This window comes from Caloenas nicobarica, chromosome 4, assembly GCF_036013445.1.
Source record: "Caloenas nicobarica isolate bCalNic1 chromosome 4, bCalNic1.hap1, whole genome shotgun sequence".
Lineage (NCBI taxonomy): Eukaryota > Metazoa > Chordata > Aves > Columbiformes > Columbidae > Caloenas > Caloenas nicobarica.
This window is the reverse complement of record NC_088248.1, coordinates 76,289,803-76,313,341: the sequence shown is the minus strand read 5'-3', so window position 1 is coordinate 76,313,341 and position 23,539 is coordinate 76,289,803. Positions and strand designations below refer to the sequence as shown.

Below are 23,539 nucleotides of genomic sequence, written 5' to 3'. Positions count from 1 at the left end.
CAGAGCGATGCTGCAAAGCCAGACGATCCTCTTGAGCTCCAGGTCTCTCTGCTGCTTTCTGTCCATCCTGGTGGGATATGGACACAGTATTTCAACCTGGCTTCAGGAAATGGGAGAGTGTTCATCGCCTGTTTCCTTCAAACCATGGCTGAATGCGTTTCTGGAAGGTAGGGATGGCGCTTTCTGTGCCCACGCAACCCTCATGAGGTTCAACAAGGCCAAGTGCAAGGTCCTGCACCTGGGTCAGGACAACACAGGTATCAACACAGGCTGGGGATGGAGGGATGGAGAGCAGCCCCCAGGAGAAGGACTTGGGGGTGCTGGGGGTGAAAGATGGGACATGAGCCACAATGTGCACTTGCAGCCCAGAAGCCAAATCGTACCTTGGGCTGCATCCCCAGCAGCGTGGGCAGCAGGTGCAGGGAGGGGATTCTGCCCCTCTGCTCCGCTCTGGTGAGACCCCCCTGCAGCGCTGGGTCCTCAGCACAGGACACACATGGAGCTGCTGGAGAGGGGCCAGAGGAGCCCCAGAAATGATGCGAGGCTGGAACAGCTCTGCTGGGAGGACAGGCTGAGAGAGTTGGGGGGTTCAGCTGGAGAAGAGAAGCTCCGGGGAGACCTTAGTGCGGCCTTTCTGGACTTAAAAGGGGCTGATAAGAAAGATGGGGACAGACTTTTGAGCAGGGCCTGTTGTGACAGGACAAGTGGTGGTGGTTTTAAACTAAAGGAGGGAGATTCAGGCTGGACATGAGGAAGGAATCGTTGCCCCTGAGGGTAGTGAGAGCCTGGCCCAGGTTGGCCAGAGAGGTGGTGGCTGAACCATCCCTGGAGACATCCCAGGCCAGGCTGGACGGGGCTCTGAGCAACCTGAGCTGGTGCAGATGTCCCTGCTCATGGCAGGGGGGGCACTGGGGGAGCTGGGAAGGGCCCTTCCAACCCAAACCACGACACAGTTCTATTCTATGATTCTCCAGTGCATGTTTGGTACATGGAGCAGCGTGAAGCCAATTGCTGTGGAGTTTACAAAGGTGAAACATTCATCAGAGCAATGATGGGAACACACAATGGAAGCTCATTTCTATAGGCAGCAACCAGACCAGCTGCAGCTCTGCTCCACGTGCTCCCACACTGCTGAAGCAATGAGTAATTTTAGATATTCTGGTAGCAATGTCAGTTCTCAGAACTAAGACGTGGAAAAATGCACCTAAGTGGTTTTATATGACAAGAAATGGACTTGTGCTACTGCTTGCCAACAGAATTCAGAAGAATAATAATTATTCACATCATTTGCAGAATGGGTCCGGATCAAACAGCATAGGTCACAGTCAATAAACACAAGTCATAAGCAAAAAAAGAAAGAAATTTCCTGAATGGCTTCTTAGACTTTGGTCGTCCAAGACTAGGGATGGTAACACTGATATTTTCAGAGCGTTCAGCAGGAACCTGTTGTATCTTATAGGACATGTATGAATTAGTAAGGGATTGTTTATTTCTAAAAAATAGAGCCCAACACAAATTAAGATAACAGTGTGTCACCAGCTCTTCTAAAGAGCCTGATAGGCTTTGTAAAAGCAAGTTTAGAATTGTCATAAGGAGAGGTATCTAATAGCAGAATACTTCTGGAAATGTCTTTACTGAGGGCTTGACTAAAGAGCAATGAAATGCAAAATTCTTACCTCTTCTGTCAGAGTTACCTGCAGAAAAAGAAAACAAAAGTCTCTTAGCAACAAAGAAATATACATTTTAATAAGTCAGGAAGGATCAAAGAACAAGACAGTAACAAATTTAGTAACTCTCATCATCTTTGTGTAAATCTTCCCTTTAAAACACCAGCTACAAAGCCAGGATGTTAAAAAAGAATTTTGACTTTCCCTTAGTGAGAAGGAAAAAACAATAAAAAGCAACTTTTTATCAGCAGAGCAGGGAGCTGAAGCCAAGTTATAACTTCGATAAACAAAACCTGCTGCTCTTAATTGCTAACGCACTCTGTTTAAGCCTATAACCAGCAAGTCACTGGTGTAATTCATTAGCACTTAAATATTAAGAGGTGACACTTGTGCACAATTTTAAAAGAGCGGCTGAGCCAAGAGTTCAATTAAGAGCAGTGGGGCTCACAGATGGGGACCATGAGCATCCCAGGAGAGCCTCCATATGCTGTTCTACATGTGAAGAGCTGTAGAACAGGGTTGAGGACAACCTTAGGAGGTTTGGAGAAGCAGGAACTGCTTGTACAACATGTAATTCATACGGTGCCTTCTGCCTCTGTCCCTCTCCTGAGCACCACTTAATTCTTCTGTGACCGATATACAAATTTCCCATTAAGATTAACAGCAAGGGCAGCCCTAAAACTAATTTTGCTCCTTGACAAATGATTTGAAATAAAGAAAGAATCAGGTTTGGTCATTTGTTCCCGGGACTGATATCGAGTGAGAAGCCACATCTGGCCCCGATGGTGCAATGGCCAACGTGTCACAGCGCACACCGAGGGGTTCACCCAAAACAGTGACTCAAGTCATAAAAGTAGGAGAGACACAAAAACGATTAATTCAGTCCCCTACCAGCAGACACCATATTACAAAATCCAGATCTTCACAGTAATTAAGGCTTTTGCCTCCATCGCTCCCACTGAAGGTGATGTTTACTTGCACCACATACATATCAGAGGTTACTCCGGACTCTTTCACTCCGCAGAAAAGCCTTGAGGGTTTGTGTTCGAAAGGAAGCTGGATGAGCTCGGGGATGGCAGGACGCTAAGGAAGTCGGGTTGCAAACTTCCTTTGGCCACATCCCTTCCTATGTTGGTGGCAAAAACAACTTCGCTGCAGCTTCAGGGGTGCGGTTTCCAAAAATGCCCAGCGAAGAGATCCCAAACACCCAATGCCTCTTTTAGAAATTTGCTCTCAAGGAATGTACACTTGACATCTCCCTGCATTAACTCCAGTATTATCTTCTTTCAGTCTTTTCTATGCCATCACCAAGTTTCCCATCCTGTTTTTTCCACTAAATCCTGCACTGTCAGGCTGGACGGGGCTCTGAGCAACCTGAGCTGGTGCAGATGTCCCTGCTCATGGCAGGGGGTGCACTGGATGAGCTTTGAAAGTCCCTTCAACCCAAACTATTCCATGATTCTGTGACCTCTAGCAGGCACTGCTATGTAACTGTTGCAACTCAGAGGCACAGAGCATCAAATCTGGGTCTCAACCAGCAATGGGCGAACCATGGCTGAAGAATCACGGATCAGCTCAGATTTTTGGCGACCTCAGCCTCTTTTCGTCTGATTTTTGCTCTTAACCTACACTGAGCAACCAAACTACAACCTTAGAGGCACTTTCATGATGTGCCAAGAAGGGAATGAGAGCAGGATGGCAATAGAGATAACTCTTGCTCACCCAGATCTTTCAAAGATGGAAGTAGCCCAAATAATGGGGAAAAAACTGGTAATGTAAGCATAGAGTTGCAAAAGGGTTTGGATTGGAAGGGACCTTCAAAGTTCATCCAGTGCAACCCCTGCCATGAGCAGGGACATCTGCACCAGCTCAGGTTGCTCAGAGCCCCATCCAGCCTGGCCTGGGATCTCTCCAGGGATGGGGCATCCACCCCAACATCAGATGCATCGGTATATGCAAGACTGAGACATCCAGCACATGGGATACTCTGCTCAATAAGGTCTCACCACGTTGCTCCTGGTGCCCACCACAGTGGAGCGAAAGCACCTTCAGATGGTTTATTAAACCATGTGCAGCTTGTGTCTGCAGGCGGTTTGGCAACCATCGGCTGGAGGGTACAGATCACCCCACCAGATGGTCCAGCACCGTCCTACCACACCGTCCTTCATCCCCAGCTTGGCTAATTTTGGATAATGAACCAATTTAGCAGCTTTTCCCAGGAGCTAGATCTCACCCCTTGCTTGGCCAGCTCTAGTCTAAGCCTTAAATCCTTTGGGACCGGGCCTACCTTGGTGTGCATGTGCTTGTACAGTGCCAAAAAGCACGACGGTGGCTACCAAAATACAAATAAATGCAGAAACACTCTGGCTAAGCCAAGCTCTGCAGCTGAGCGGCAATCCCGAGTGATTTATTGCTGTTGTCTGCACAAACCCGTTACAGATCAACTTTTCAGCCAGCACCTGGGAGCTGCGCAGCACCAGCCCCGTTTCATGCTCCGGAAACCACATAAAGCGATGAAATTCATCTGTGACAAAAGTGGAAGGAGATCCGAGGGTTTCTGGTGCCCCAGCGTCTTGGCAAGAAGCCCAAACCTTCAGCAGGATAAATCTCTTCTGATCTGGTCTCTTCGGGGAGTTACATTATTTCGTTATCACTGTGGAATTTGCCCTCGAGTGTCTTCTCATTCCCTTTTGTTCAGCAAAACAGAAGAAGAGCAAAGAAACAAACCCAGGGGCAGGGGTGGCCTGGAGGAGAAGAAGAAGGTGGAGGAGATGCCTACCATTGTGGGCAGCGGACGAGGTCTCCTGCGTGGTCACCGTCGCGCTGAAATTCCTCTCCGTCGTCTCCGCTTCTGTGCTGGGGAGAGCAGTGTGGGGAGCAGGGGACGTCAGGCTGGGGAGCGGGGAGGTGGCTGGTGGCACGGAGACAGTTGTCCCCAGGGTGGAGGTGTTGAGGCTGAGGGTGGTGGCATTGGGGGACATCCCGGTGGCTGTGGTTGCGGGTGGCTTTGGCGCCAGGGTAGCGACAGTCACTGGGGTGCTAACGTTGAGGGTGTTGGCGCTCGTGGTTGTCATCCCATCCTCAGGACGTGCTGTGGGAGCTTTGGTGGGGCTCCTGGGGGAGGTGGGTGCTGTCGTGGGTGGCTCTGCAAGAGGAGAAAGCACAAGGGAACCTCCATGAGATACTTTCCTTCAGCACTGGAGGGTTTAGACGCTGGAGATTCATGAGACTGTAACTAAAACCAGCCAAAAAATGCCAAATTTTGGGAATGCTTTTCACAGCACGGTGATGCACACCCTATAAAAGCAGGTAATTGAATATATATTATGATATCGAGGAGCTACAAAGAATAAAGACCCTGTAAGAGAGGATCAATGTTTATATTGATTTATAAGCACCTCCAGCCCATTGTTCTCTTTTTGACACTTTATATTACAGTGAAGTGCAGGGCAGAAGCAATAACCCAGCGAGCATGTGAGCACTTATTCCTTTGATCCTAACACTGGTTTAGGGACCAAAAAGACAATGAGCATAGTTTACCTGTCGTCACGTTGTTAGCACCTATGCTTATCAGGCCACTTCCGAGCAAAAGGAGAAAGAACCACAAATCCATGTTGACCTGGGGAAGAGAGCAGAGAACACTTATTGAAACCCTCGCGCAACATCATCCCAAAATAATACAAACCGGGGACGCCGCTGCACATCTGGGGTGTGTGGAGCTGGAAGGGAGGAGTGAACGTGGGGCTGGAGTCCCTGCAGGGGACAAATGTCCAGATGTTCCCAACTGGAAGGTGGTGAGAGCCTGGCCCAGGTTGGCCAGAGAGGTGGTGGATGAACCATCCCCGGAGACATCCCAGGCCAGGCTGGACGGGGCTCTGAGCAACCTGAGCTGGTGCAGATGTCCCTGCTCATGGCAGGGGGGGCACTGGGGGAGCTGGGAAGGTCCCTTCAACCCAAACTATTCTGTGATTCTGTGGAGGGTGCACGGAGAGATCCCAGGCTGGTGGAGCAGCAAAGTGACCAGAAATGAAACGGGGAATGAGTAAACTATGAGAGAGCACGAGAGGAACAAGCTACGAAGCTGAGCACCAAAGACAACTAATTAGGGTAATTTCTCAAAGGAAATGAATAATGTGTTCATACAACACTCTGCAAATGAGTCTACTTTGAGCAAACTGAAATGCAAAAGATGTGAAGACCACGGCAAGGAGCCTTGATCCAAAATGCCCATAAATCCCCACAAATAATAACCCAAGATCATCTGCAAGCGCAGGCTGCACGTGCGTTGTACCGTACGCTTCTTCCCAGGAAACGTCCTGCAAAATTACAGCACGATGGTCTCAGTGAAGTTGTCTCCCCCAGGCGTTCTGCCCCAGCCCTTTTAAATACCAAGTTTTTATGGTGATTTCTTTCCTGTGTAGACCTCAAAAAACCTCCTGAGAAATGAGCAGAGTTATCTCCTCCCAAACAGATACTGGTCCAGAGGCTGAGGCAAACGGCAGCGAGATGTCAGACATCACCGTCCTGGCCAAGAGAAAGCCCAAAGCTGCCAAGTCCCAGCGCACGGGGCCTCCTGAGGTCGGGCCAGCATCTCACATCTGCTACGAGCCCAGCGAGGGCTCGGGGGCGGCTTTGCTCTGTGCCAGGGGCCGGCAGCGGCCGTCCGACTCTCTCCCGTTCTTCAGGCCTCTGTCACGCGTCCAGCTGCATCTTCAGCACCTTCCGGGAGGAGGCTGCGAGATCTCACCACCAAGTCAACTCGTCGCGCTGCCAAGAAAGGGTTTCATTCCCCGCTACGCGGTCTAAGCCTCCCCCTCTTAAATACATCTTGTGTTGTTTGTTCTCGTTCTACTTTATTTAAATCTGCCTCAGTCTAGACCCATCCCAAACTCCGGGCAGAAGGACAGCACTGAAGTCATCAATGCGCTGGAAACGGTATCAGAAATACAAGATCCTCCCCACCCCACCCGGGAGTATCCTCCCACCAGCGCCACCCGCTTCCATGTTTTTCCTCCTCTCCAAAAGAAAACCTGGCAAAAATTGAACTTACTCAGTGTCCAAAAGGTCAGACAAACCCTGAACCAGAAGGAAACCAAGCTCCAGAGATAAGAGCTTTCCCTTGGTTCTCTCCGCGAGTGGGGCAGGGCTTTCTCCAAGGGGTCCCACTGGTGTGAGCAGCCAACTTTCCAGTGGATTATTAATAAAACATCTGTCTGGCTGAATCTGGTAGGGTTTCGATGGCTCACTCCACTCCTGGGGCTTGTTGAGGCCTCTCACCGAGCTGAGGACCTGAGAAGGTCCTAAGCCAAAGAGCTTTTCTACCCCGCCCAGCACGGGAAAGGGAGCTCGTGTCCTCCCCATGTTTAATTGCAACTGGGAAGCACATGGAGCTGAACCACCGGTGAGAACAAAAGCAACTCGCTGCAAGGCACAGATCGTCCGAGCATCCCGCTGCAGAAACCCACAGGAGCTGGGTGCTCATCACGATGGGACCCATGTGCAAAGGCAGAAGGTCCCCAAGCCCACGCTGGATGTCCAAGGAAGGTAACGGCGGCACCGAGACGCTCCTGAAACCTCACAGGGCTGATGAAGGTGCCAAGGTCTCGACATCGCAACAGCTTCCCTCGCTGGGAATAATAATGAGGTCAAGACCTGGCTCTTCTGCAAACATTATTAGGAGAAAAAGTGACTGTTTGCTGTGTTTTGATGAATATTTGCACAGAAACACCACTGTCATAGGTGGATATGGCTCCTTTCCTCTTCTCTAACTCGTTTCTCAAAACAAGAGTTCCTATTCATTGGGGAACCTGTTCATTTGGGATCCTCATTTATTTGCACTCCTGTCCATTTGGGATCCCGTTCGCTTGGGATTCCCATTGATTTGGCCTCCCATTCATTTGGGTTTCCCATTCACTTAGGATCCCATTCATTTGGGATCATGTTCATTTGGGATCCCATTCATTTGGGATTCCCATTCGTTCGGAATCCCATTCAATTGGCAGCAGTTTGCCCCCAGAGCAGACAAGCCAGTCACTAACTGCGATGCTCCCACTGCACTGACATCCCACCAGCTCCTCACATGGAGATCTTCCTCCTCACCGCCTGGCTCATAATTAATGGATCATTGGAAAACCATAGAAAATCACAGAATTGTTTTGGTTGGAAAAGACCTTCAAGATCGAGTCCAACCATTAAGCTACCACTGCCAAGTCCACCTCTAAATGATGTCCCTAAGAACCTAGAACCATGTAGCTCTTAATCTCTTCCGAGCTTTTCTTAATGTCTTGAAGGATCTTTCCGAGCTGGCTGCTCCCGCTCTGGCAGCACATCTCAGATCCCAGAGGAGTGACAATTTGCTCACGGTCACTCAGCAAAGGGGTGGCAGAACCAGCGGACCCGGTTCCTCTCCCATCTGTGGTCCCTGGAGCCCTTTTGAGACATTAAGGAAGGAAAGACGGTTGAGTTAACACAGACTGACCCCGCACCCCCTCTCTAAGTCCAACAGCTGGATGTCCTGTTGGCCTCCGAAGGTCTTGTCCCTCATCCTCAACACATTTTTCCTTGGTACCAAAAACAGTGGGTGGAAACAAGTAAAAACTGTGAATTCTCTCTTCTTTCTGCCCTCTGTTACAGGGAAATAACCCACGTACAATAAACGAGCTTGGTTTTATTTCCATGACCGTGACCGCCATACGGATGAGAGCTGAAGGCGATTCCTGGACTGGCCATGGGTATCAGCTGGAAAACCCCTTTGGGATGGTGGGATGATCACAGAATCATTTAGGTTGGAAAAGACTCTTAAGACCAGTGGGTCTGACTATGGGTGCAGGTCCCTCCTTCGCTGAGCCGGCAGAGATTACACCAAAGGCTGCCTGCCCTTAAAACCTCCTTGATACTATGTTTAATAAGTTCATTGATCCTTGAGCGGATCGCATTAAGGGTTGGCAAGGGGAGAGAACACCAAATTTTCCCAAGCCTTGCCCCATTTTCCTGAAGAAGGCGGTCCGTGCGGATCCTCAGTTTTTATGGCTTTATTACTGCGAATATCAAAAGAAACAGGACGCTGGGCAGCCCTGAGAGCATCACGGGAGCTGCTCCTGTGACCAGCTGCCAGCGCCGCTTTATCACCTTTTAAAATCCGGATCCGGAGCAGAGAGAGCAAACGCAAAAGCCCCAGCTCCCGGCTATTAAACACGCCCGATTCCCAAATGCAGGATAAATAAATGCCAGCGCTCCGGCGTTACCCGCTTCTGAACATAAAAAGGCCTCCAGAGTCCTACCCCGAAGCCGGAGAAACCCGAGTCTCCCTTCCCCCTCGGCTCTCGCCCCGCTGGTTTCGGAAATGGAGAGGAAATACTTGTAATGTTATCAACATAAACACAGCTCTTGGCCGGCTGCAACATCCTGCGAGCTCTGCAGAAAAACACCCTGACGTCACGGCGCCGGCTCTGCCGAGGAGAAAAGGAGCCGGATTCGGCACCGCTGCCCTGGCGGGTTGGGACACTCGGCATCGTGTCTTCGTTCTAAACCTTCCTTTTTGAAAATCAGGGTTAGAAACCTGAATAATTTATATATATTTTTATACACATATGGTATATATGCACTGAACTCTCCCATACGCTGCTCGGGAGCTTCCTATAGGAAAGGCTGGATTTTAGGCTCTGGGATGCATGTTTTAAAATAAGCGGATTTTGTCAAGATGATTGATGCTGTTGGGGGTGTGGGGGGGAAGGAAATAATCTCTTTATAAAATAATAAGTGGCTTAAAAATGGTCCTTGTGTGTGCTGCTGTAGGGGGGTTTGGCTGTGGGACCATCTACCCGTGTTTCCAGAAAGCAACAAATTCTTCTTCTTCTTCTTCTTATTATTATTGCCACAGAAACGTCCCAGATCTCACCCGGATACAAGTGTCCACAATCAAAGGCAGGACTTACCCCCACCTCTGAGATTCTCCTAACTCCTGGAAAATGAGGCAATCTTTTTTCTGTGCGCAAGGAGCAGACACGACCTTAATTCCACCCGGTTTTCTGGGACCCCAGAAACCGCTGCTGCTGTCGGGGGGATGCTAAAACGTAGTAGCTCAACCGAGACTATTCGACTACCTTGTGCTGGCCCCAACTGCAGTGAAAAATAGAAAATTGCTCAGTTTTCTTCTTGTTTTTTGGCATAAATAGGAGTAAGGTTAGTGTTTGCACCGGTTAGCGCTTTGAAGCAGCTCACAGTAGGAAGAGAGCGTGCATGAGCATAAAGAAAGGGGAAAAAGGTCTTTTTTTCTTTCTTTTTGGTGGCAGCAAGCCACCAGCACGGCTCAGCCGCCCTGGAAAACAAACCTGCCGTCCCCTCTCCCCCCTCCCGGCTCCTTTTAAATCCCGTTTGTGGTTTTCCAAGCCTCTCGCTGGAGCTGTGATCCGCTGCGGAGGGGAGCTCGTCCGATGGCACAACCATTTCGCCGGCACCGGGTTCCCCTTGCTCGTGTTGGATAAGATGCAAAGGATGTAAAAATAATGATGAGGATGAAAAGCAAAGCCTGGTCCCCTACGGGAAATCCGCTGGGGACCAAGCGTCGTGCAGGGGGTTCCTGAGCCGTTTATTGATTTCTTCGCTTCGTTAACACCCTGCAAGGAGCTGCTTCGGCTCCGAATCGCATTGGGGTGGCTAATGGGGTGTTGTCTCAGGTCATCGCAGGGAGAGGAACCATTGAGTTTAGGGAAGGAAAAGGGTTTTGTTGCAGTGACTAATTCCTTGCATGTGTCTCCGAAGCTGAAACAAGGCCTTGATGTGTCACTGAACATTATCCCCCCCACCCCCTGCTTTTCCACCCTTCAACAGAGATGATGAATCACAACAACCATTCAATCTTTCTGAAAATCCACTTCATTTTCTTTTTTTTTTTCTTTCTCTTTCAAATAAACAGGCGGCTTCCACACAAGTGACAGCTGCTGTAACGAATGGAGAACAAGGAGGAGGACGAGCTTGAGGGCTCGCGGTTTTGCTTCCTCCATCTGCCCAACCTTCAACAAATTACCGTTTGCCTGCAGCTCAATATTTACTCATGGCATGGTTTGGGTTGAAGGGCCCTTCCCAGCTCCCCCAGTGCCCCCCCTGCCATGAGCAGGGACATCTGCACCAGCTCAGGTTGCTCAGAGCCCCGTCCAGCCTGGCCTGGGATGTCTCCAGGGATGGTTCAGCCACCACCTCTCTGGCCAACCTGGGCCAGGCTCTCACCACCCTCAGGGCCAACAATTCCTTCTTCATGTCCAGCCTGAATCTCCCCTCCTTTAGTTTAAAACCCACCCCTTGTCCTGTTGTAACACACACTTCTAAAACGTCTGTCCCCATCTTTCTTATCAGCCACTTTTAAGTACAGAAAGGCCACAATAAGGTCTCCCCGGAGCTTCTCTTCTCCAGCTGAACCCCCCAACTCTCTCAGCCTGTCCTCCCAGCAGAGCTGTTCCAGCCTCGGATTATTTTCATGGCCCTCAGTCCAACAGAGGAATGCACGGTCCCCTTTCAAAGAGCAAGATCATCATACGTGCATGGAAGGAACCCGACCCTACCTCCACCTGCTATTCTGGGTGTCCAGAAATAGCCACCACTGTTAGGATGATGAGAAAATCTGCTGTCCTGAACCAGGATCAGTCTCTCTCCTGGAGGTCATCTTTAGTGAGATGTAAATCTATCCCATGCCAATCACACAGGCTCTCAATCACACACTGGGAGCAGTGACGTGTGTGAAACCATCGTGGGGGGATGTAGAGAGGATCAGGTGTTCCCCAGCCAGACTTTGGAAGAAGGTTCCCCATGTTCCTTTCCTGCCTTTGCTGCCAAAAACTGGAAATCCCCGTGCTTCAGCCTGACCAACCATAAAAAGGCTCCCAAAATGTTTTTTTACTCTCTAAGTGAATGACTGGTTTAATTCATTCAGAAATATATAAAAGAACCTTTAAGACCACAGTTAAGAATAACTTACTGGGTCTATAATAAATACCAGGAGACGCGGGTTGCATCCCTGGCTATGCCAAGGGCAGATCGGTGGCACGTCTAAGAATGGGACACGCGATGATCTCCAGTCCTCGCCCACCGAGCCGCAGGGACGGGCTCTCCTGGCCACACCGCAAGCAGAGTCACCATCTGGAAGCCACTCAAGCGCCCTGGAGGGGAAGAGCTACAAATACATCCAATGATTTTCCTAATAATAATTTTGCTAATAACCCTCACAATTAGGACCGGTTTAATTGTTGCCCCTGAGGATGGTGAGAGCCTGGCCCAGGTTGGCCAGAGAGGTGGTGGCTGAACCATCCCTGGAGACATCCCAGGCCAGGCTGGACGGGGCTCTGAGCAACCTGAGCTGGTGCAGATGTCCCTGCTCATGGCAGGGGGGGCACTGGATCAGCTGGGAAGGTCCCTTCCAACCCAAATTATTCTATGATTCTATGAGACAGAAGGGGATGAAGAGGTTCTTGGACCTGTAGTGATGGAGAACAACCAGCTGGAGAAGGTTTCGTAAAGGAGCATCAAGGTGGGACAGGCAAAAGCTGAGAGAAGGTAAAGTCCCAAGGAAAAGGAGAGCAGTGAGCTAAGCCCAAGGGAGACGTCGGCTCAGGGAGGATGAAGGTGAAGGATGGACTTTGAGCCGTGACCATGAGGAAGGTGCTGGGAATGGAGCGTTTCACTGCAGTGGGGCTGGTGAGGGTCGGTGGGGTGGCCAGAGCTGCGTTGCAAAGGGGAGAGGGAGGTGAAACCTCTTTCTGAGGAAATTAAAACTAAAATGATCCTTGTGGTCCCTTCCAACCGGGTATTCTGTGATTCTATGGCTGATTCTCTGATCTGTCCCGGGGCGCGTTCCCCCGCGGGACGGGCATCGCGGCTGCCACGTGGTGCTGGGAAGCAGAGAACGATCACCCAAAAGGCTTGAGTGAAGCCGGTTCATCTCATTATTCAAAATAATGAAGTAATAAATATAATTTCTTTTTAAAGTGAAGTCATGCAGGAATATATCTCTTTAAATATTCCATTTTATGGTTGGACTCTATGATCTTAAGGGTCTCTTCCAACCAAAACGATTCTACGATTTTAGGGTGTCCCCTTCTTTGTCCCAAGCATCGTTTATAATGTGTACAAAGAAAACATGAGTGCAGTTCGTACACCACCTACTGAAAGGGCCAGTTGCATGTGATTGAGGAGTCAGGATGAAGCATGGCTGTTATTTAGCGTAACAACATCCCTGCCTAACGAGATGCTTTTTGGAGAACGAGCGAACGGTACCCAGGGAGGAGAAACGAGGTTTAAAAAAAACCAAACCCACAAAAAATAAAGCTCAGCTTTTCTGCAGGACCAAGCTGAACTCCCAGCTCCAAGCCGAGATAGAGCCGAGGAGCTGAAGCATCGGGGCAGCGAGCGCTCAGAGCATCCTACTTAACACAAAGGTGTCGGCGGGGATCATTCGCATGACAGCCTTAAAATCTCATTACGGGGGCTAAGCTCCAATTAAAAGGCATGCGTTCGGTCATGCAGCTTTAATGGCTGGTTGTGCTTACCCTGAAATCCACCCGTGACACTCGTGGGGTGCGGGGAGCAGCCAGCCCGTCCCACGGAGCAGCCCCGGGGCTCACAAAGTGCCGCGGATCTGTCAAATCCCCAGTTTACCTGCGGTAATTCTGCACCGCTGCTCAGTTCAGCCCTGTTGCCACAGTAACACTTGTGGTGTAGCCGAGATCACTGATTATGAAACTAGGAAAAAAAAAAAAAAAAAATCAGAGGCTGCTAATTAGGATATACTCCAGTTCTCCAAAAGCTTCATATTAACGACGTGATGATTGCGAGTGCAGGGAAAAACAAAGATGCCAAAAACCATCACCTCGGTCAGCATTGGCAACTGCCAGCCGCTCTTTGGGTCTTTTTATATACGGGTTTTAAAATTCAGCTTGCAAATTCCCCTGTAAATTCAGCTTATTTTCCTCCTCTTTAAACAAATGTGCAAGACTCAGTGGAACAGGCTTTACTCTTTACATATATTTGCATGTATTAGAATGGAAAAAAAGGGTCGAGGATGATGTACAAATGGTACTACCCCAAGCGGGGCCAGAGACACATCCCTTGCATCTCGCATTAACTGCATTTTTGTTGCAGTTTGCCAGAAAGAAACCAAAAGCCCAGTTTAACCAGTGGCCGCGAGGGTCTATAAATGAGGTTTGCAAATGAGGGGAATTGGAGTCGCAAGCGTTTTCCTCTCTGATTCTGTTATTCGAGTGCCAAAAGCATTTTGAGGCACGTCTTCTGCTGGAGGCTTCACGCTGAAAAGTCTGACTGGAAGCAGTTGTGCTGCCAGACACAAATGTTTTTCAGCATAACCTACAAACAAGATACCGGAGCATATTTCCAGGCGAAAGGAAAATGGCCTGACAGGTACTTCTGGAGCCGCAAACCCAGAGTGATGCTGCTTTAAAAAGTCAGCTTATCCAAACGCCTTAATTATTCCGTTCTCATTGGGTGATGAATATACCGAGAGGATGAAATGGTGAGAAATTAGCGGTGTCAAGGACCAAAACTGAGTTAATAGCTGATAATACTCATTATATACGTTTGTCCATCACCCAGGGCCGCTGCATGAGGCACAGCCCAGCTGCTCGACTTCAGGCGAGGATGAGGAGCTGCCGCCTCCCGAGGGGACGCAAAGGCTGAAATTCCCAGTGCAAACCAAATCGCTGGTGAAAACCCTGAGCTCAGGAATGGCCTCAGGGTTGTCCTGGGGAAGGGCAGGAGTTGGGTTGTGATGCCCCGACCCAGACCCACAGCTGAACTTCTGGGCTGCGACTTTAGACCCTTTGTGTCAGCGCGTGGGATTGCAGAACGAAGAGCTAAAGCTTTTGGTCCAAAAAAAGAGGGAGAGAAGAGCTCTCCTCTGAAAGCAGCACGTAAAATGTTCAGCCTGGAGAACAAGAGCTGAGGGGAGACCTTCTGATCTCTGACCTGCCTGAAAGGAGCTTGGAGCCAGGGGGGGTCGGGCTCTGCTCCCCAGGAACAAGCGCCAGGACCAGAGGAAACGGCCTCAAGTTGCGCCAGGGGAGGTTGAGGTTGGATGTGGGGAACAATTTCTTCCCCAAAGGGCTGTGGGGCATTGGAACAGGCTGCCCAGGGCAGTGCTGGAGTCACCATCCCTGGAGGGGTTGGACAGACGGACATGAGGTTCTCAGGACATGGGGCAGTGCCAGGGGTGGGTTATGGTTGGACTCGATGATCTTGAGGGTCCTTTCCAACCAAAATGATTCTACGATCATATGTGACCTACCAGAAAATAAAGGAACAATCACTCCTACGCCATCCCAATTTATAGAAAGTATCCCAGCCCCTACTTCCTAAATTAGTAAAAATAACTGGAGAAAAAAGAAATACTATACATATATAAGAAGCCTCCGCGTGCTGCAGGGCCATGCTCTCCCTGTTGCACAAGCTATGGGGACTTGATGTCCCCAGCACCCACCAGCAAAGCACAGCCTGATATGTTAGGTGTAGTGTTTATTACCTATAAATGTGATTTATTAAATGGAAACAACACAAAGGGCTGATCTCGTACGCTAAGACATCCACTGACCACAACGTAAGATCAACTGGCCAAGCGCAAGGGCATCGCAGTCCCACGCAGACGGGGATTGTCGTGTCACAAATAACAAATTAATAAAACCAGCGGGATCCAGCTGCCATCGATGGTTTAGTTGGAGGCATTAATTCCAACCTCTTAATAGGCTTCTTTACAGGAATTAGTCCTTTAATGCCGTGTGCCGTAGTACAGCATAAGCTGGTTTGGTGCGGCCACAGAGAGAACATCTGCTTTTGTGAGCAATTAAGGAAAATTATTGCCAGTTATGGGGGGAGCAGGTAAGAGCGGCTGCAGAGACTGTCTGAGAGGAGGGATGTGAAGCTTTTCAAGGTACCGATGTGAGCGGGAACTTCACCAGGACCATAAATATCCCGGCGGTTTTGGGGTGATCCCCGTTATCACTCACGCTCTTGGCATTTCCAGCCCATCAGGCTCCCAAATATTTCTTCTCATCCTCCCACGCTCCTGAAAAAGGACCCAACTCTGCCTCTGGTGGCTCGATTTCCACTTTCCATCTTTGGTTTCCATCTATAATTTTCCACCCATCTTTTTTTTCCCATCTATTTTCCAACAAAGGCGTCCCCACTCAAGACAAAGTGATGCTGTAGACACAAGTCTTAGAGTCAGACCAACAAGAAGGGCATCTCCTACCATTGCTACTGCTATAAACCTGTGAAATATATTTAAATATTTATATATATATAGCCATGAACTTATTATAAACCTAATATCATGAAACAATTATATTTTATATATAGTATTGCTATTATATATTATATTGCTATTTATATCTAATATTGCTACTATCATAAATCTAATGTCACCAAAATAAACCTGTTTCCTGCTGACACAACTTTACACAAACTGAAACGACCCCAGTCTTGAACAACGGGGTGGGCACGAGCCCCTGCAGCCCCCCCAGATACCAACACAAAACCTAATAGAATATATAGAATAATGCTCAGTAGTTCTGGAAAAAAAAAAAAAAAAATGCAGTTTCTTATCCTTAAAGTGACTGAACAGCCTGAGACGATTAACTTTTAGCCCTCCCATGTCATTCACAATTCATTCTCTATTTTAATCTCCCCAACAAAAGGCTGAACTCAACCGTATTATCGTCAGCGAGGGCTTTTATCACCAGCCTTCAAAATGGTCAAGGCATGGGAGAGAACAATGACTCTCACAGGAGAATAAATACAGTCTAAACAAAACTACCCTGTTGCTAAGGTTGAAATCAGCCTTTTTTGGGGGCACAGCTGGGTATCCCGGTGCCACCCTATGTGAAAAAACAGGGAAGAATTAGGACTCGGATAGAGGAAAATAACGTGACACTCAGCCCCGGTGTGGTTTTCCCTTGAGGGTGGCATTTAAAATTTGAATATCATGTAGGGGACTTCAAACCAAAGCCAACAGCTGGAGCACGCTCGTGTTTGCAGCAGGTGATGCTCCAACCTCTGCAGTCCTGGGATCACAGAATCTCAGAACAGTTTGGGTTGAAGAGACCGTCAAAGCTCCCTCAGTGCCCCGCCTGCCATGAGCAGGGACATCTGCACCAGCTCAGGTTGCTCAGAGTCCCGTCCAGCCTGGCCTGGGATGTCTCCAGGGATGGTTCATCCATCGCCTCTCTGGCCAACCTGGGCCAGGCTCTCACCACCCTCAGGGGCAACAATTTCCTTACATCCAGCCTGGATCTCCCCTCCTTTAGTTTAAAACCATCACTCCTTGTCCTATCGCAAGAGGCCCTGCTGAAAAGTCTCATATGGATGGACAGACCAACCCTGTCTTTTCTTTCTAGGTGTAGAAGAGCGTAGCGGATCATATGCACGGCTTCCTAAACAGAGAGCTCTAAAATGGCAAAGGAGATCAAGACAAGCACTCTTTAGGACCAGTTATTCTAGATGTCACCCGTTCTATTAATGTGTTCTCTCCTGAAAATTAGAGATACTGAACTGTAGTGAATTTTGACGTCTTGCTCCAGCAAGGGCGGGAGGTGAACCGTGACCAAAGGCCTCCACGGTGAAACCTCGAGGTTATCGCAGCGCTGACGGTGAAGACCTTCACAAGCTTGGCTGCTGGGAATGATCCCTGCACAGGGCTGGATGGTGCTGCTCTCAGCACAGCAAGAGGAAAGCTGGAGAAGATGGAGGGGCAAGCTCTGCCAGAGGAAAGAGGTCCATGGAGATGCTAGCCACCTCACCCATGCAGCTGTGGTGCAGATGTTGGGAATGTCCAATTGGGGTGTCCTCTCAAGGAAAGCCCTAGCCCAAACCACAAAGACTTCTCTTGTGAAATCAACCCAAAAGCAACTGTGGGGCTCCGTATGATTTCTAAATCCTTAGCCAAGGGATCGGCACTTGCTTTTGGGGTTTGGTGGAGAAATCCCCTTCCTCAGTGGTCATATGGAAAGAACTGGGTTTGGTCATGGTGTCCCCCCCACTAAACACAGCTGCTGGCTTTGCAGCAAGGGTTTCCAGCAGAAAAGAGGCTCCAGGGTCAAGAGTGACCACAGGACCAGGAAAGCCATAGTGACAGCTCCAGCAAGGTGCCACAGTGCAGAAGGTCAGGTAAGGGGACACCAGAGCCATGGTGGCCCAAAGAAGCCACCAGTCTCCACAACCAGCCCATTGTCCTACCCTCTAGATGGAGCTCCAGGAGAAGCCTGAGGTCTCTCCCGAAAGCAAAGGCGGGTGCACCCCATCATCTCAGACGAGACATGAGGAAGGAATTGTTGGCCCTGAGGGTGGTGAGAGCCTGGCCCAGGTTGGCCAGAGAGGCGATGGATGAACCATCCCTGGAGACATCCCAGGCCAGGCTGGACGGGGCTATGAGCAACCTGAGCTGGTGCAGATGTCCCTGCTCATGGCAGGCGGGGCACTGGGGGAGCTGGGAAAGTCCCTTCAACCCAAACTATTCTGTGATCTCCATGATCTCCATGCATCTCCTGACCCGCAGCTCGGTGCTAGAAAAGACGACAAGTTTGCCACAGCAATTTTGTAAAAAGCAACAGATAATCTGATTAATTATCCCCTCCTGCAACACAGCAGTAAAGCGCCCTGGATGCCCATCCCACCAAATCATTCTCAAGGAACAGAGCCCCCCAAAATAATTTTCTCCTCCTTTGGCGGGTCAGTTCTCAGCCCAAAACCACTCAGAAGCCTGGAAGAGCTGCTGCCATCAGGCCCAACAGGAGCTGGCAGCAGCGGTGGTGGCCACAAGAAATGACTTCTCTGAAACAATCAGAGATTTTATTTGCACCGGGACCACAAATATTTTTGCACACGCATAAGCAGCGGTGAAACGTCATATCTTGACTATTTTGCGTGCAAAAATAAAAACCCATAAAGAGGGGATTTCAAATTTCCTTGATGACAGCAGCCTGGATGCGTATGAAAGAGAGAACAGAGTCACGGTAACACTGCAATTCAGGTTTTATGGCCCATTCTGTTTGTTTTTGCTAATAAACAAGGTCTCCCCGAGTAGGCATTAATAACACCTTGTGTCACTTAGATTTTAGTGATATTCAAATAAACATTAAGAGGTTACAACAGAGCTCAAATCCCCCTGCGTTAGGCAACTAGGCCGAACAGCTATCCAAATTATTCTAAATAAAATTCATTTCAAACCGATCCGGGATGACGGAGCACTCAGGTTAAATATTTTCATTTCAATAGCAAAGCGCTGGGTAGCAACAGCGACGTCCCCGTCTTTCAAAGTCGTTGCTGTCCCAGCCTTTTCAAAAGGCTTTGAAAAGCAGCATTCCCACAAAAACAGCCATTTCCATCCTGCCCAGGCGGGGAGCATAATACACAGAAGGCTCTTCAGTATCGCTGTTAAATAAGACCCCCCTAACCAGGCATTCAATGGTACAGGAGCTCGCACGCCACAACACAGACGGCTTTCTGTGGCAGCTCGGGGCTGCACAGATACAAGACAAAGTCTGTTGCTGAAGACCAAGAGTGTATTTGGTGGCGCGGTGGCCGAACCTCAAAAATTCATCCCGTTTTCATAGAGTCATGGCATGGTTTGGGTTGGAAGGGATCTCTAAAGCCCACCCAGTGCCCCCCTGCCATGAGCAGGGACATCTGCACCAGCTCAGGTTGCTCAGAGCCCCGTCCAGCCTGGCCTGGGATGTCTCCAGGGATGGTTCAGCCACCACCTCTCTGGCCAACCTGGGCCAGGCTCTCACCACCCTCAGGGCCAACAATTTCTTCCTTGTGTCCAGCCTGAATCTCCCTCCTTTAGTTTAAAACCATCACCCCTTGTCCTATCACAACAGGCCCTGCTCAAAAGTCTGTCCCCATCTTTCTTATCAGCCCCTTTTAAGTCTGGAAAAGCCCCACTAAGGTCTCCCCGGAGCTTCTCTTCTCCAGCTGAACCCCCCAGCTCTCTCAGCCTGTCCTCCCAGCAGAGCTGTTCCAGCCTCGCATCATTTCTGGGGCTCCTCTGGCCCCTCTCCAGCAGCTCCATGTGTGTCCTGTGCTGAGGACCCAGCGCTGGCCCAGCGCTGCAGGGGGGTCTCACCAGAGCGGAGCAGAGGGGCAGAATCCCCTCCCTGCACCTGCTGCCCACGCTGCTGGGGATGCAGCCCAAGGTACGATTTGGCTTCTGGGCTGCAAGTGCACATTGTGGCTCATGTCCCATCTTTCACCCCCCAGCACCCCCAAGTCCTTCTCCTGGGGGCTGCTCTCCATCCCTCCATCCCCAGCCTGTGTTGATACCTGTGTTGTCCCGACCCAGGTGCAGGACCTTGCACTTGGCCTCATTGAACCTCATGAGGCGCACATGGCCCCACTTCTCGAGCTTGTCCAGGTCCCTCTAGACGAATCCTCTCTCTCAGATGTGTCACCTGCACCGCTCAGCTTGGTGGCAGCAGTTCTGACTCCACGGAACGTAGCCTGCTGAAGACCAGGGGCCAACCTGCCTCAAATCCCCCTTGGTTCCTCTTAGTCCAAACCAAATCCAATCCCATCACATCCAGTCCTTTGGTGAAAGAGTTTAGCTCTGAAGTGCCCACGGCTTGCTGAGTTGAAGAAAAACCCCCACATTTCAACCACCATCACCTTGCAGAAGCCACCAGCGTGCTCATGAGTACAAATGAGACGACCTCCCAGCTCCAGCGCTGCTGGTGAAGACAATGGCCACAGCTCGACCCCTAAAAGCAGATTTTGCACCATTTGCAAAGAAATGCTCTGGAAAGGGTGAGTGCAGAGAGAAGCGAAGCCGCCTTTGGTCTCTCCAGGTGGCCTTTCCCAGCAGCAGAAGGGCATTTCAGGCGTGGGACGCTCTTAAACCAGCCAGAGGAACCAGTTATAAATGGTAGATGCTGAGATACTTATTAAGAGTCAAGCGAGGAAAATCAGCTGTGGGGTGACTTGTAATCCTTGCTGGCGGGGACCGGAATTAAAATTAATGAGTTAGAAAGAAATGGCTTGCCATGCCGACCAGCACCCCAATGCGTCTCTGACTATGAGATTTATGTATAGACTGAATTAATCCAACCCCATTTTCCCCCTGACCTACTTGGGGATGGAGATAAGACCCACAAAGACTATCTCACAGCGATCTGACACAGTGCCACCACCATTGATTGCTTATCCCCATGCCCCGGAGGACACTTTGAGGGACAGAAGAAGCATGAACACCTCTGAAAGCTGCTTTGGTACAGAGGGAAAGACCCCTCACCTGAAGGGAAGGGAAGTTTGGGGTGACCTGGTTCAAGGATGCAGCTTTAACTCCTCTCATCCCGGATTAGCTCCTTGGAACTCACCAGCGGCAAAGCTGCTTCACTTGCTGGAAAGATGCCACGTTTGTGTGTTGGATTAAACATCTGGGCTGTTAAGCCCTGGATTTTCAGCTCAGATCTACGTGTTTGGAGGGGGAAAGAAAAACCAACACGAACTGTTAAGGGAGTTTCATTGAACAGAGACACCATTATTTCTTCCTCCCCCTCCTCCATTTCACTTCTCCTCTCCTCCCTCTACAGGCAAAGTGGCTCAAGAGATTTCAGGAAAATGTGGAGAAAAAAAATAATGTGCGTTTCCTGCAGTCAGTGTTTTCCTATTAAGTCAGAGAGAAGCTACCAGAACCACAGCGTGAAGTTGGCATCTTCCCCTCCTGCCTCATCTTCGCAGGGAAGTACCTGATTTGGGATCTCGGGTTTGAGGACCAGGCGGATGGTCCCACCCCCAAGCAGCCCCCTGGGATCAACCATCATCCTTCAACCACATCGGACACGATGCCCAAAGCACTCAAGCCCAGCTGGACCGTCCCTGCCAACCAAGGATGTGCTCAGCCTTGGAGAGCTGGATTCCTCATGGGAAGGTTGGAAGGAAGGCTGAAGGCAGAGAGGTCATCTCCAGCAAAGAATCATAGAATCATTTTGGTTGGAAGAGACCCTCAAGATCATCGAGTCCAACCATAACCTGACTCTAGCACTAAACCTCATCTGTATGTCCCTTAAACCCCTCCAGGGATCAAGAGCCCAAAGCCTTTAGTTGTGTTGGTAAGGTGTGGAGCAAACGGATAGATCCATTCAACAAGATATGGCTTAGGGGTCTGAGATAATTCCATTTTTCGAGCTACGGCTGATTAGTTTATCTCACCAGTGGAAAACTCTCTGAGAAAGTAGCAGAGAAAACTCCCAAGCCACAAGTGTCCTCATGAGGTTACTGCTCTGTTGGCATTGTGTGAAAAGAAGATCTCCCAGGTGGACTCAGTGTGACCTGGGTAAGTTTTTTACTCCATCACATCAGAGGGTTGCACACGCTGCTCCTTCGGTAGGTCCAGGCATGATGGTGGAACCAGCTCAGCCACCAAGGAGGAGCTTCCCAGATGATCAGTGCAACTGCACCAAACATGGTCTGAGCCTCTGGTGTGATCCCCAACCAAAGGGGCACCCAACGTCCCACCATCAGGGTCATTTCATGTCCCTCAGCATCTTTGTTCTCTCTTTTCTCATTCAGTTTCCCTACTTAGGTTTCACTGTGGTGCTGGGGAACTTCTAACATGGATAGAAGCTGTGGAATGAGTCTTCATCCTTGGAGATCTTCAAAACACATCTGGACATGGTCCTGGGCCACCGGCTCTTGGTGGCCCTGCTTGAGAAGAGGGGTTGGACCAGATGACCTCCAGATGTCCCTTCACTCTGTGATTCTGTGAATTAGCACCACAAAACCTTCATGCTGCTTTTCTGGCATATAGCCCCTCCAAGATAACCGTCACTAGCTCCAATGTCAAGCAGCAGAAGGTAGCTCTAACAAAGGTCATTGGTGGGCTCAGGCACCATTTCCAGCTATTTTGGATCTCACTGATGAAGGTGCGGTAATGATCAGCACTCACAATCCACGTAGAGAAGGTACGCCAAATCATCACTATCTTCCATCCCTGGAGACATCCCAGGCCAGGCTGGACGGGGCTCTGAGCAACCTGAGCTGGTGAAGATGTCCCTGCTCATGGTTTGGGTTGGACTGGATGAGCTGTGAAGGTCCCTTCCAACCCAAACCATTCTATGATTCCATACAAATGCCACACTCAGCTACAGAAACATTAACCAGCTTGTCAAGACATCCCACTGCTGGTTCCTGGCATCCACCATGGTGTGATCCCCAACCCCTCGGAGAATCCCCACAGCCCTACCTGGAGCAGGCTCTGTCCCCACTGCCCAGCACCGTCCCTGGGTCACACAAGGTCCTCATGGCCCAACAGCATCTTCACGCAGGGCATTTTTTGCCTTTTTTCCATTTCAAAAGACTTGAGATATTACAAGAGCTGCGACGCAGCACACCAAAATTGGGGGTTTCACAGCTCGGCAGGTAACGAGGTGAGTCACACAAGTCCAGGAACACACAGAACCATGTAATTGCACGAGCCCCGTGGCAACCAGAGGACTCGGTGGGGCAGGCGAAGGGAAATCCGGCGCCTCTTGTTCACACCGTGCGAGTCCCCAGGGCAAACTATTCCCCAAACCAGCCCTGCAGCAGGAGGAGCTTCTCGGCAGCGTGATGGGAACCAGGGAGCTGGCTGGGAAGCAGGTGACAAGCTGGGCAGCCAAGGACAGCGAGGTGTCCCGAGTCCCAGCCTTCGGTCTTAACCAGCATCTCCATCCTTCCTCGCCGCACAGAAGCTTTGGCTTCAGCTATTGTTTCCACTTTTTTTGGTGTGTGTCTTGCTGTGTACCCACCTTCCCTCTCCTGACCCCAAGGAGCTGTTGTTCAGTCTCTTTCCACCCCGTTTTATTGAGGAAACCAGCGCAAGGATCAAAGGAGGCTCCTGGGCT

At 49.9% G+C, this 23,539-nt stretch overlaps 1 protein-coding gene across 5 annotated transcripts in view; it reads right to left on the bottom strand.

The window, feature by feature from the left end:
* Positions 1 to 23,539, bottom strand: part of PTPRA (protein tyrosine phosphatase receptor type A) — a 122,296-nt gene that overhangs the window by 21,696 nt on the left and 77,061 nt on the right. Inside the window, exons 2-5 of one of the 5 annotated variants that reach the window (XM_065633089.1) lie at positions 13,205 to 13,397; positions 5,208 to 5,286; positions 4,447 to 4,812; positions 1,677 to 1,694 (exon numbers count right to left, since the gene is read on the bottom strand). In XM_065633089.1, the coding sequence (XP_065489161.1) occupies positions 1,677 to 1,694; positions 4,447 to 4,812; positions 5,208 to 5,280 (457 nt within the window). In that variant the 5' untranslated portion in view covers positions 5,281 to 5,286; positions 13,205 to 13,397. Of the gene's footprint in view, positions 1 to 1,676; positions 1,695 to 4,446; positions 4,813 to 5,207; positions 5,287 to 9,601; positions 9,736 to 11,637; positions 11,690 to 13,204; positions 13,398 to 23,539 lie in introns of those variants that run through there. The other 4 variants (XM_065633090.1, XM_065633092.1, XM_065633091.1 and 1 more) reach the window with 4 other exon arrangements.